Source organism: Mustela lutreola, chromosome 10, assembly GCF_030435805.1.
Source record: "Mustela lutreola isolate mMusLut2 chromosome 10, mMusLut2.pri, whole genome shotgun sequence".
Lineage (NCBI taxonomy): Eukaryota > Metazoa > Chordata > Mammalia > Carnivora > Mustelidae > Mustela > Mustela lutreola.
Genome location: NC_081299.1, coordinates 5695630 through 5710532, shown reverse-complemented (window position 1 = coordinate 5710532; position 14903 = coordinate 5695630). Strand labels below are relative to the sequence as shown.

Sequence of the window (14903 nt, the reverse complement as noted above, 5' to 3'; positions counted from 1 at the left end):
GGAAGCTCTGGGCAGTTTCCTCCCGCTGGTCCGGCTGGCTGGCATGGCCCAATACGGATGCGCACTTGTGAGCTCGTATGCGGTCACCTGTTTCGGTGGTGAGGACTTGAAGTGACCACTGCTGGCTGTGTAGAGTCAGATCCTGTGTTTCAGATCCTTACTTCAGGTGAAGTAAGTCACAAGAGCTGTTCCCTGTGTAGTGTGCATTTGTTCTGTATTTCCCAGTCTTGGGAAAATATTTTTGGAATGTTACTTGTTGACCAGCTATCTCGTGTTCAGGGGCTCCTGTGCTTGTCTGGTGGTGGTTGAGGTAAGGGACAGCACTGGGAGGTTATTCTCTTGGCTGGGGAAGTTGTCCAGGGTCTTCACAGCTTGGACATTGGAAAGATGCTTATTAGTTTCATTTTGTCTTATCACTCCCTTCCTGTTGTACCTCAGAGTATCAGGAAATGTTGGTGAATACAGACAGCCTATGTTTTCAGAAGAACATAGAAGTGAAAGTTCACTAGTCATATAAATAGTATCCTTTAGTAGCTTTCCTTCTCATTATATTAGAATCTTGAATGAGAATCCAAGAGGTGAGGCTTAGATTTAAAGGGTTCCTCCTACGTAAAACATAAATTTTTTAGAGCCTGTGAATCTGCTAATAACATAACTCCATTTTTGGATCACTTCCTAGGTTCTGGTCTGGTGCATTTGATTGGAAGACTCTGGTATACCTAAGACCTAATGTTCACCATGTCTGTGATTCTCCAAGTTGTTCATTGTTTCTGAGCCTTTCTCCTTCTGAATTTGTTTTTCATTTTCCACTTTACTTTTTGGTCATTACTAAACTGAGCTTTCTGTCTTTTTTTTTTTTTTTTTAAGATTTTATGTATTTACTTGACAGAGATCATAAGTAGGCAGAGAGGCAGGCAGAGAAAGAGGAAGCTGGCTCCCCTTTGAGCAGAGAGCCCAGTCCGGGACTTGATCCCAGGACCCTGAGAGCATGAACTGAGCCAAAGGCAGAGGCTTAACCCACTGAGCCACCCAGGCACCCTTAAACTGAGCTATCTTTCCACCAGAGAAACATTTATTCTAAAGCCATTAGGAAAAAAATTCCTCCAGAATGAGAGAGAAAATAGAAAATACAGACTGAAGGGAAATGTGAAATAATGAAATTCATGAATTTGTATGCATTCATGAGTCCCCTCCCAAACTCATGATGATCTGTATTGAGCAGCTTGTGATGGGGGAGGGTAAGGGTTCCTGAACATACTTAAAGCAGTTCTGAAAGAAAATTATTCTATTCTCATGTTGTGTATTTTTGATACTTTGGTTCTAAGCTACAACAGCTCATTTTCATTCAGTTGAGACAAATAGACATTATTTCTATCAAAGTTCTTTGAATTATACATTTATTTGTGACTATTTGTCTTCTGGGCTGTGGGCTACATCTGTGCTTATAGCCTTAGTTTGTTTTAGAGTGCCTGCCAATGGGCCTTTGGCATAAATATGTTGAATAAATGAGTGGCATTTATTGTAGGAGAAAAGACTAGATTTAGAGTTAGATGGTTTGTTTCAAATGCCACCTAAATAGTGACATTGGGTGAGTTTCTTCACTCCTCTGAATTTTCATTTTCTCATGGACTATATCTCCAATAAAATAAATATATTTTCTCACAGTTATAAAGATGGGGTGAAAACAGTATAAACTATTTGGCACTTTATTACTCAGTATATTATTGTTACTAATTTAAAGGCCAAGTCTACAATCTCATGTAGGTACGGTTATCTCAACAACATCTATAGTTTTTGGTGAGTCTACATAAGACAGCGTCAAGAGTTGTGTTGGAAATTATGGTAATTAAATTAGTGACCAGTTTGTTTAACCACCATTTATTGATCTTCTTTCTTCTCTTGTCCTTTGGGTATTTTATATTTTTCTTTATATTTCCTGAAAAAAAAAATTTTAAAGAGGCTTTACTTACATGTCAAGTAAAATGTTCAGTGTGTGCAGCATTAAACGTCCTTCTTTTCTTACTTCCCTGATGGTGTGTGTGTGTGTGTGTGTGTGTGTGTGTGTTTCTGCGTTCTTCCTCCCTGCCCTCACCTCTTCCTTCTCCTCCTCCCGTTCTCACACCACCACCGTGAAGAGGCAGGAGGCGATGGTCATGATTTTCATAGTATTTCCCAGAGACTTCCCACTGGGAACAAAGAGACATTCACACATGCATTGAAGACATACTTGGAGTCCAATGTCCCTCTTTGTCTGGGGATGTTACATTTTTGGTTTTATAAAGTTTGATTTTGGTGTGTAGAAAGCCAGCAATATTTTTGTTCAGATTGGCTTAATCTTCAAATATTGCTACATTATAAATTATTTCAATCACAGTAGGATTAAAATAATAAGTCTGTTTTCTAAATCTTTATGTATGTACAGCTTTGTGTTGGGCTGTGATTACTGCTTTGAAATGAGATTCTTTCTCATATGTTGGTTTGGTTTTTGTTATGTTTTGTTTTGTTTATTACCATTTTCCCTCCCGATGTCACATACGTTATATAGAGGCATATTGACTGCATCTTATTATCAGCATGAAATCTCCTCTTTTTCCTCAGCCAATGCCTAAATCCTTAGTTCTGGACTCTGACTTCTATTTCGGCGGTACTCTGTGGAAGGAGAACTACGTCTGTGGCCTGGACTCCTCCATAATTAACTCACCCTTTGAAAGAGCACCTTTATCTTCTCAGGCCTTGGTTCCTTCTCTTAAGCTCCAAGATGAGATCACATGGCCTCTAAGGAACTTTCCATCAGGGAAAATGTAGAATATCATGATTCAGGATTTTGAAGAGTTTCTGTCTTGACCTTTGCATTTGTGTCTGAACTTGAAACATTAACTCTTTCAACTGTTGATGGGTTTCTCTCTTTCTCTCTCTCTTATGATAAATCAATATTCATTCAGAATATCCTTTCTGCTGGGCAGGAGGGTTAGCCTTCTATCACAGGTGGCTTGATTTAATTTTGTACCGAAGTGCTTAGTTGCTACCTATGGCTAAACAACAGATGAATTGAAATATTGGAGTCATTTATTCATTTAGAATATATTTAGTGAGTGCCAGTGGGCCCTCGGATATAATGCAGAGGTAAAAACAGACTTGGTCCCTTACTTGCATGGTACTTTCAGTTTAAGGTCAGGACATTGGAGGAAATAATTACACAAAATAAATATAAAATCATGCCAAATAAATAAAAAATCACGCCTGTGGTAAGGGTTGAGAAGAGGTAGGTGGTGCTTTGGGAATTCCTGGTAGAGGAATTAGCTTGTGTTGTTGTCGGTTGCCAGTACTTAAAGCTAATAATAGCAGGGGCTACTGTGCTGGTGCCGCTTCTCCATATAGGTCATCTTTTATTTTTATAACAACTTTGCTAACCAGTCATCATGAGTGTCATCTCCTAGATGAGACATTGAATTGTGTCCTCAAGATCACATGTAAACTAATAAAACTTTGTTACTGAGATTTTAATCCAGGCTCATGGGATTCTGAAGTCTATGCTCTTCGCTTGTGCTTAAGCATCTGCTGTGGTGTGTGTCACATCTCCTCCCTCCCAGGAGCGGGCTGCTGGAGTCTTGGGACGTCCGATAGGGTACTCTGTGCATAGGGTACACAATACAATAGGGTATACAAAGCACAGTGATTTTAATCAGGTTTAGGGAATTGTTTCCTCTTAAAACAAATGGGAATATATTGTCAATAGAATACAAAGTTTACATGGGTTTTAAGATACTGTGTCAGACTTTAAAGACAGTTCAGGCTTCTTAAAGACTGCTTTGGGGTGGGGCTCCTCGGTGGCTCAGTTGGTTGAGTGTCCGAGCCTTGATTTCAACTCAGGTCATGATCTCAGGCTTGTGCCAGCAAGCTCTGCATCAGTCTGCTGATTCTCATTCTCTCCCCCTCTCCGCCGGCCCCCACGTGCACTCTCTGTCTCTAAAATAAATAAGTATATGTTAAAAAAATTTTTTTTTAAGAGGGGGTGCCTGTGTGGCTCAGTCTTTTTGGTTTAAGTGTCTGCCTTCAGGTCAGGTCGTGATCCTAGAGTCTGGGGATCCAGTCCCACATCTTGAGCTCCCTGGTCAGCGGGAAGCCTGCTTCTCCCTATCCCACTTCCCGTGCTTCTCTTCACTCTCTTGCTGTGTCTCCCTCTGTGAAATAAACAAAATCTTAAAAAAATTTTAAAGACAAGACTGCTTTGGAAATGTGCGTTCATGCTGGAGAAATCTGAGAAACCCAGGATGCTATTCTAGATTTCCTTCTTATCATTCTTGTTTTCACTCCTGCCCACAACCCTGCTTAAAAAAGAGTGATTCCCGTGGTGCCTGAATGGCCCAGTTGGTTAAGCATCTGCCTTTGGCTCAGGTCATGATACTGATCAGGCTCCCTGCTCAGAGGGGAGGCTACTTTCTCCCTCTGCCCCTCACCTCATGCTTTCACTTTCTCTCTTGTTCTCTCTCAAATAAATAAAATCTTTTTTTTTTTTTTAATGATTCTGATAAATTGCCTTTCAGTTTTCCTAAAATTTGTTTTGTTTCATTTTGGACCCATAGTTCATTTCTGTGATCACTGTCTGAATGAGCTAGTGAGTAGTAGAATTTCTAGAGTCTTCTTTGTATTGATTTCACGTCAGTCTTCCTGCTCAACTGAACAGCTTATGGAAAAGGACCCTGAGCCGGTGATCTGAAGGAAGGTGAAGGAAGATTGCACAGTGATTTCACTCATGCATGATACCAGCCCCAAAGAAGGGGTCCAACTGGAGAGTTACGCAGTTCAAGCCTTTTGGGAACGGGCTGTAGGCCACGCTGCTGTGATATTCTGGGCTTGGATTGAGGACCAGGTCTGGGTTGAGGGTGGGAACCCATGCCAGCTCCCTGTGACAGGCCTCTGTTCCGCCAGCTCATGTCTTCTCCCTGGGATCCTGTGCTCTTGTACTTCTTCCTCCCCTGTAGACCCAGGTCCTTGATGTAAGCAGCTACCACACTCTTGTAGAGCTATTTGCTTGTCTTGAGTGAATGTTCCTTCACAGACACTTGCCTTTCCCAGCCTGCATCTGGCTAGCCGGCTCTCTCATCTCCTTTGCGTGGATGCTTCTCCCTTTTTGATATTCAGTTACAGGCTTCCTGCCCCTTTCTGTCCATTCCCTGTTTACTTCTTAGACTAAAATGTTTCCATGGTAACAGGTTACTTTTCAAAGGGAACATCTTGTCATTTTATTTAATCCACTGCAGCTGAAGAGGACTGAAATATTAAGTTGTAGTTGCCATGGATACTGCTTTGTTACATGGATTTCTTTTGTATCAGATTTCATATACAATGAATTTCTTTCTTTCTTTCTTTTTCTTCCTTTCTTTCTTCTTTCTTTCAGTGCTCAAGGAATAAACATAATGATTTGCCATTATTGTTGTAATTTGGTTTTTGGGACTGTATTTTCATAGTCCAAAGCGAAGATTTGTCGAATAATGGGGACTGAACCTCAGCTGTTTTGAAAAACATATATTATTTGCATTAAGCTCACAGAGACATTCATCCTTGCTGGTGAGGATGGTGTCAATTTTTTTTTTTTTTTAAAGTATGATTCACAGGGATGTCTCAAAAAGGATGACTTCAAGCCAGAATCCTTAGTAAATACAGGGAAAAAAGAATTTATGTGACTTGACTTAGTTCCTTGAACATCTTTTCTCCTTAACTGTGGCACTCTTTCTTCTGTTACTTGTTCAGCTGTCTACAGTACATCTTAGGGGAATCTTAGGGCCATTTAATTAGCTTTCCTCATATCTAGCTTTCTTCTCTCCAGTCTGCCTGTAATACATCACTCAGCCAATGAACTTTTTTGGCCTTTTAAAAACTTAATTTTTTAGATTCATAGGCAGTCGGAAGTTACTACACACCGCTCTTATATATGCTTTGCTCACTTTCCCCATTTGTGTGTGACTCTAGTGTAACATCAGAACCTGGATATGACATTAGTAAAATGTGTGTGTGTGTGTGTGTGTGTGTGTGTGTGTGTGTGCGTGTGGTGTCAGTCAGTGTAGCTTTATGTGACCACTGCCATTGTCATACCTGTTCCGTTACCATACAGACCTCTTGCTCCCTCACCTTCCTACCCATCCCCCATTTCTAACACCTGGCAACTACTAATCTGTTTTCAGTTTCTATAATTTTGTTATTTTGACCATGTTATATAAATTGACCCTTAACTTTGATAGGTTTTCTCACTAAAAATTTTTTTTAGTGGGGGCATGGAGGTCAGAGGGAGAAGGAGAGAGAATCTTGAGCAGGCTCCAGGCTCCACACTCAGCACAGAGCCCAATTTGGGGATTAATGTCACTACCCTGAGATCATGACCTGAGCTGAAATTAAGAGTCAGATGCTTAACTGACTGAGCCACCCGGGTGCCCCTATAGGTTTTCACTTTTAAGCTGATTTTCAAACTAAAACTCTTTTTGATAATTCTTTGATGCTTGAAATGAAGAGAAGGGTATGGTTTCTCATACTTGTTCTATTCGTGATTACATTATTTTGGTTCAGTAGCTTAATCTCTGTCATGTAGGAGCTCTGACTTTGGAGTCAACTAAACTTGAGTTTGAATCCTGTTTTTTTCCCCTTGTTAGCTGTGTAATCTTGGACAGTTTCATAACTCTCTCTCATTTTCAGTTTCCTTATGTGAAGAAGTAATAATAGCACCTTCCTTATAGGGTCATTCTTAAGATTAGATAAGAAAATATTTGGAATTTGCTTAAGCTTAAAACGCCTGGTACATAGTAAATGTTCACCGTATATGTTTATTTACTAATACTACAATTAGTACTGTCATTATTATCTATAAAGTGGAGATACTGCTTCATGGGGTTGTCACAAGAATAATAATACATACCTGGCACAAATAATACTTAGTAAGTGATAACTAGTATTATTATTTTGCTGGTGTTTGTCACGCAACTGCAGGTATCTAAATTTAAGATAATGTCGTGAAAACACTGAGGCAGGGACAGGAGTGTATATAGATCTGTCCTGCATTATCCTGGAACATGACCTCCATCTTTGGTTTCTTATTTTGTATGTAGTGTCCTTTATCCGACCTCACTGGGATTTACACTGTTCTTGGTCTGGATTTTCCTTCCTTAATTGGTGGCCATCCTGTTTTTGCCCAGACCTAGTTATTTAATTAATCAACAGTATACATCAAGCAGAAACCTCTTCAGCAGCTGTGTTATTTCACATATAAGATGCAATAAGCTCTATATTTCTGGGACTGTCACTGTTAATGCTTCCATTAATATCAAAATCTGAATTAAATGAATACATAGAAATGAAACTGCAGAGCACCTAGAACAGTAAGAAATATTTACATGCTAACTGTCATTGTTACTAATTGAAGGATAAGCCTGAATCCAATATTTTCCATCTAACTTATACATGACATTACAAAAATCATGTCCAGGTAGAAGGACCCATTGAAGGACCAAGACAAATGGATTTTTAATGTACAAGAGTCCAGAAAGATCATAGATGAGGTTTTAGATTTGTATTGTGGTAAAAAACGTTAAGAAATGACCACTTTGTCGAATTTTGGGGTAGTATCCAAAATAATATCCATAATTGTCAAAAAGACTATTAAAATATTCTTCCCAGGGGTGCCTGTTGGCTCAGTGGGTTAAAGCCTCTGCCTGCGGCTCCGGTCATGATCTCGGGGTCCTGGGTTCGAGCCCCACATCAGGTTCTCTTGCTCAGCGGGGAGCCTGCTTCCTCCTCTCTCTCTCTGCCTGCCTCTCTGCCTACTTGTGATTTCTGTCTGTCAAATAAATAAAATCTTAAAATATTCTTCCCATTCCCAGTTACTGTCTTTGTGAGTCTAGGTTTTTCTTCAATACTCTAACTAAACTAACATGTTGCTGGGCACCTGGGGGCTCAGTAGGTTAAGATCTGACTCTTGATTCAGCTCAGGTCATGATCTCAGGGTTGTGGGATCCAGCTGCATGTCAGGCTCTGTGTTCAGTGAGGAGTCTGCCTGAGACTCTCTCCATTTCCCTCTGCCCCTCCACCTACTTGCACTGTCTCTCTCTCTCTCTCTCAAATAAATGAATAAAATCTTATCTTAAAAAAAATAAAATAACTTATTGCAACAGATTGGATGTTGAAGCACATATGAGAATCTGGTTGTCTTCTATTAAGTCCTATATTGTATTTGCAAAAATGTAAAACATTGCCTCTGTTTTCATTGAATTTTTTTTTTTTCTGGTTTAAATAGATGTTTTCCTTTATCTTTTCAAGATATTTATTTATTTATTTATTTATTTGACAGAGGGGGAGAGATTACCAGTAGGCAGAGCAGCAGGTAGAGAGTGTGGCAGCGGCGGGGGGTGGGGGGGGGGTGGGGGCGGGAGACGCAGACTCCTCACAGAGCAGAGAGCCTGATGCTGGGCTCGATCCCAGGACCCCAAGATCACAACCTGAGCCGAAGGCAGAGGCTTAATGCACTGAGCCACCCAGGCATCTCTCAGTACAATTATTTTTCAAAAAAATAAGTTATACATGTTAATATGTAATAGGCTTATTGCTATTTAAAAACAATTTTGGAGGTGGGGAAATTTCTCAAAAATCTAACTTCCTTAGAATGCTCAGTAATTTAAAGACCATAAAGAATTTCTGAGACCAAAGTTTGGGAACTGTTATGTTAAGTAAAAGGAAATATGTACTAGTCAGCATGTGATTTTATTAAGAGTGTTTTCCACAGGCTGTTGATACTGCATTTAAATAGTAATTCCTGGTGATTTTTGTCAGGTTTTACAATTGGTAATCTAGAAGTATTCATGCTACTAAGGAACTTTACATTTGTCCTGAATGTGTAAAGGCAGGTAGTGTATTAGATTCTGGGGGACACACAAGATGGGTATCATTTCTTGTGCTTTAGAAGTCTACAGTCCCATGGTGGGTAGTGAGGTAGGAAATGTCCGAATGAGTCATAGCAGAGTATCATCCTCTGATAGGGCGCTTTGGACCACAAGAGGAGCATGCAAGAAGAAGGGGGCAGTGAGGCAGCAGGGGAGGAACATGGTTTTTTTGCTTTGTTTTGTTTTTAAAGATTTGATGTATTTATTTGACAGAGAGAGAGAGAGAGAGACAGACAGCAAGAGAGGGAACATGAGCAGAAAGGCAGTGGGAGAGGGAGAAGCAGGCTTTCCGCCTAGCAGGGAGCCGGATACAGGGCTTGAACCCAGGACCCTGGGTCCATGACCTGAGCTGAAGGCAGATACTTAACAACTGAGCCACCCAGGCACCCTAAGGAACATGTAGTTTAATGTGGAGTTTGGCTGCTGTCAGAAGAGGGAGGGGGATGGGGATTGTTCAGTGGATTGCAGATGTGGCTGGATACTGGCTATTTCCCACAAAGCTTACTTCTTGTCTGCTGTCTTTACTTCATATGCTGACAGTTTTTCTCTCAGATGCATTCAGTTCTCTCTAAAGGGGCGTGTTGCTATCTGCCTCCTTTTATCTTGGACCTAAAACACGTTTCTACCATTTATTCTATATTCAGGAGTTCCTGGAAATGGTAGGCCAGTGCCATTGTCTGCTTACCTTGGATCCTAATCTTCAAAAATAATTTTGTTGGGGCACATGGGTGGCTCAGTGGATTACGCTGCTGCCTTCAGCTCAGGTCATGATCTCAGTGTCCTGGGATCGAGGCCCACATCGGGCTCTCTGCTCAGCAGGGAGCCTGCTTCCCTCTCTCTCTCTGCCTGCCTCTCTGGCTACTTGTGATCTGTCAAATAAAATAAATAAAATATTTTTAAAAAATAATTTTGATGTATTTCTTGCTATAAGAAAACTTGATATTTAAAATTGCATATGGTTAAGAAATAATTTTGTTACAAAAACTGATTTTTAAATTTTCAAAGGTTGTTTTATTTTGGGCTTTTTACACCACTAACCTTGTTAGTGTACCCATCATTGACAGAAACAAAAATAAGAGAAACCATTTCCAATTTAAGCTCTTAAGGTCCTCAGTACACTTGTTTGTGTCACTTATGTAATTATTATTAGTAATAATTATTAACTTATTTTATGAAAACCAGTGGGATATAAGATATTTAGTGTTTGTTTTGTTATTTTGGCACATTTTTGTGCTAAATACGATAATATTGGCATATGAAAATATTAAAAGAAGAAACAAAAAATAAAAAAGGAATAAGATTAAAATAAAAACAGACCAGGAATGTTTGTTCTAGAATTATCAAGGACTCACAGTGTGTGTGTAGCAGTGATGAGGAATTGCTTTCATAGGCATCCACTTGAGAACTTTGGCATAGCACAGAGCTTCTAGAAGAGCCTGGAAGTTGAGTTGTGCGCACAAGTTACTGGATGGGCTGCAGCTGAAGCCTTTGATGACACATTTTGGCTAGACCTGCTTGTAGGCAGGCGAGCATTTGGAAACTATTTAGGAAAACAGGGGAGAGCTTTTGGCAGCTAGTTTGCTCATAGCTGGTTATGAAACAGAAAGGGATGAGTTGGAAGGGAAATGGTCAGTAATACTGACTGCTTGTTTTTCTTAAAGTATTCATGATTAAAATAGCCTGCTGGCCTGTTTGATTCTTCTCAGACCTCCTGAAACAGCCGTGCCCTTCCTACATCAACCTACTAGCAAAGTCCATTTTTTGACATGTGTTTCAACATGCCGTTCCCCTAGTGGGGAACTGAGGTGCTTTGTATAGTATAGACAGTACTTGCACAGCCTTTTCTCCCGCTGTGCAGGGTTTGATTCCCTCTTGGGAAGTCCTGTTTTGTCCTGCTGATGTGCTCCCCTTCACATTAATTTCTTTGGAAATTAACTATTGCATGCACTGTTTTCTCCCTGTGAAGCCTGTCTAATTTTGATCATTTTCCTTGGCATTTTTGTATTGTTTCTTCTGAGATGTTTTATGCTTACCAGTGTACTGATTGGACCTCTTCTGGTGTTTTGGGAATGGATCCTACTTCCTGGGTAGTTGGAGTGTGAGCTCCTTAAGAACTTGACCATAACTTTCCCTTCTGAGTCTTCTCCCTTCGTTATATCTACTGCCCACTTTCCCCAAGTAAGACTTTTTGTGAGAGAAATTGTTGGGTCAAAAGAAGGAAGTAATCATTTTCCAGAATTCATTTTAACAACCTTATACATTAACACTGGGGTTATCAACTCTCGTGGAGGACAAACATGAGACCATGCAGCATCTCTGGTCCTTTGCTGGCTCCATTCTACTCTGCAGCACAGCAAAGTCCACCAGCCACCGTTAGCACTGCTGGAAATTCAAAGGTGGCTCTGCAACACAACAGACTTGTCCCTGGGCATGGGAAGTGTGGCCTGAGACCTCTTGCAGTTAGTCATGACTCAGAGTTGAGGGTAACCAGGAGTTGGGAGTGGAGCCCCGGGATGGCAGGGACTGTATTTCTTTGTCCGTCACCATATACCCAGTGAGCACCCTGTGCAAGGCTGGGACAAAACAGTCCACAAGCATTTTGTGAAAGAGCGTAAGGGGAAGGCAACACACACTTTGGGGAGTTGTGGGGTGAAATGGGAAGGAGATCAGGAAAGGCTTTACAGAAGTAGTGGCTTCTGAAAGGAACCTGGCATGGCTAGAATTTGAAGCAAGAGAGGGTGAGCTTTGCAAGTACAGTAGGAATGACATAACACACCACAAGACAGATTCTTCCACCTCCTAGATCTTCTGGGCTCATTCCCACACCTTTTTCATCTCTGCTTTTTTTTTTTTTCCTCCCCCCCCCCCCCTTTATTATGAAGGCCTTTTCTGGGGTGTGCGTGGATGGCTCAGTTAGTTGGGTGCCCAACCCTTGATTTTGACTCAGGTCATGATCTTGGGATCATGAGATCAAGCCCCTTATTGGGCTCTTTCCTGGGCATGGAGCCTGCTTGTGATCCTCTCTCTACCTTTCCCTCTGCCCTTCTCCCCCTGCCCCCACAAAGGCCTTTTCTGACTATGTTGTGTAAAGAACTGTAAAAATGTTCACCATTCACCCATCTCCTTAATTTTTTAGCCCTTTTATCATCTGATCTATTTGTTTCTTTGTTTTACACCCAGATAAGAATGTAAGTTCTAGTAAGGCAGGGGGTTGTGTTGCTCATTGCTTTATCTCCCAACACCTAGGACAGTTTGGAGTGTATATTGGGTCTTAATGAATATTTGTTGAATGAATGAATGACCCAGTGTGTGTGCTAGGAACCATAGTTCTCTTGTTTATCTTTCAATAAAGTTTATAGTAGGGCCTGTGAAATGTTTTGAAAAGAAGAAACCTCTCCTGGGGTTGTACTTCTTGGGGTTGTACTGTCAGAATGTACCTCTCTGAGGTCTGAAGGAACAATGGTAGGGGAGTCAGGACAGGAAGCGGTAGGAAGGGGGTTTTTAGAGGAAAGAGATTTTAGAGATTTGTAGGGAGGGTGGGGGAGTATGCATGTACAAGATAACACTAGAAATAGTGGGGAACTTAATTCTTCCTGGGTTATCCCTCATTTACTTCAAATGAATTATTTGCCTTGAGAACAATGTGTGAATGTCAATGCCAGAACTGTATGCGCTAACCTGATCTGCTCTTTTCGTGACAGGAGGCTGAACAGCACCCAGGGAGAGATTCGTGTTGGTCCTAGCCATCAGGTAAAGCAAATTTTAGTAGCTTTTCCAGTAGGGTTTTATTTCTTATTATTCTGCTGGCCCTTTATTCTGTTAAGCAGGAGCTTAGAATCATTGTTAAGCTTTAGGGAATTTTATATAAATGCAGGGTTGGTTTTTTTTCCCCCTTATCATTGCATACTTTTAAAAAATTGTTATAAGATACACATAATGTAAAATTTACCATTCTAAACATTTTAAGTGTACAGTTCATTGATTTTAAGTATATTCATATCGCCATGCAACCATCAACACCATCTACCCCCAGGGCTTTCTTATCTTCCCAGACTGAAACTCTGTTCCCATAGAATACTAATTCTCCATGCCCCTTCCCCACGCCCTTGGCAACCCCAGGATCATGACCTGAGCCAAAGGCAGATGTTTAACGACTGAGCCACCCAGGTATCCCGAAAAAAGTGGTTCTTAAGTAAAAGATGCTTAAATTCTTGGAAAGGAACAGATTTATTATGCTTACATTCTTTTATACTTTCATTTATTTTATATCAGATTTTAAATATATTTATTAAGTTTTATTTTTAAAAAGAAATGTTTTGGAGCACCAAATATAACAACTTGTTTATGGATTGGCAGTATTTTCCTTATTAAAATTTTAATTTTTTGAATTAGGTACAATATTAACATATGTGAAAATTAAAAAAGAATAGTAAAATAAATCCCCTTTTCCTTATTAGTCAGCTTTCACACGTACCAAATCATGGTCAAACTTGTTTCATTTATTCTCCTTCATACCTCTCTAACCATTATTTTGAAATGAATCACAAATCTGTCATTTTACTTGTAATATCCCAAAGATAAGAGCTCTTTCCAAAAAAAATTGTAATCTGTAACACCTAATAAAAATTAACAATTTCTTAAGTACCCCCTTAGTCTAGATTTCCCTCTTTTTTTTTTTTTTAATAGTTCAGATTGGAATCTAAATAAGAGCCATGCATTGTAATTGGTTAGTACATCTCTTAAACCTCTTTTATTTATTTTTTTTAAAGATTTTATTTATTTATTTGACAGACAGGGATCACAAGTAGGCAGAGAGGCAGGCAGAGAGAGAGGAAGGGAAGTAGGTTCCCCGCTGAGCAGAGAGCTCGATGCAGGGCTCCATCGCAGGACCCTGGGATCGTGACCTGAGCTGAAGACAGAGGCTCTGAGCCGCCCAGGCGCCCCTCTTAAATCTCTTTTAATTCATATATTATTCTCATTTTTCCTCTTCTTTCAATGTATGTATTGAAGAAGGGGAGTGTTTCATCCATTCGGTTGTCCCATAGTCTGGATTTGGCTGATTTCATCTTTATGTGTAATTAGACTTGTTCCTTTGTCCGTGGCATACCTTGAAAATTAGTAGTTAAATCTGGAAGTTGAATATCATTCTGGTTTATTCCTCTGCCCCTGGCCTGGGTCATGTGGTATATATCCACCAGGAGGTATGTGTGTCCTTGCAATGCTGATTTGTAGCTGTGGCTTATTAGTTAGATCTAGATTAAATAACTAGATTAGTTATTTAAAATGGTGATATTCTAATCCAGTCATTCCTTCATTTATTAGGTGAATAAAGGAAGCTTTCCCTTTACCACCACCTATTGATTATCAGAATCACATGAGAAAGGCAGGATGAATGCCCCGTTCCTTCCTTCTGTTCACCAGTTTTCAAAAAAATATTAGGTTGGTTTTTCAGCACCTTCCAGCAGTCACCAGTGGATTTTAAATTATTTGTTATCTGCTAACCATTTGTCCTTATTCTTACTGATGATTAAATTATCCATTTGGGACTGGTAGGATGCCTCTTCCTGCCATTTTGTGTCCTTTTGACTGAGCAGACCCCGGGGATTTTGGGTAGGATTCTTTTAACTGGTATGACATGATTTTAATGTCTCATCTTGTGTATTTCCTTGATCTAGAATTAAACTTTTCTCTTAGGAGCCCTTACTGTTTTATTGGAAAGTGACATTTTTTGACTGGGTGTAGGGTGTTCATTGTTACCCAGTTGGTTACTATTTCTAGGCCTTTTCAGGGAACAGATTAGAAAATATGCCCTGCTCCCCCTTTTTTAAAGATAAAATATATTGTGGATTCTTTTTAATTTCAATTCAAATTTTTATCTGGGTTTTATATTTAATCGTATCTTTCTTTCCTTTTATATCTGTGTCTTTTCCTCTAGTCTCAAATCCCATTTTCAAATGACTCCAATATAAATACTCATTT

At 39.9% G+C, this 14903-nt stretch overlaps 1 protein-coding gene across 4 annotated transcripts in view; it reads left to right on the top strand.

Moving 5' to 3' along the window:
* Nucleotides 1-14903, top strand: part of RERE (arginine-glutamic acid dipeptide repeats) — a 422365-nt gene that overhangs the window by 287649 nt on the left and 119813 nt on the right. For all 4 annotated transcript variants that reach the window (XM_059138457.1, XM_059138460.1, XM_059138459.1 and 1 more), the window contains one exon: nucleotides 12626-12674. In XM_059138457.1, coding sequence (XP_058994440.1) covers nucleotides 12626-12674 — 49 coding nt within the window. The remainder of the gene's footprint in view (nucleotides 1-12625; nucleotides 12675-14903) is intronic.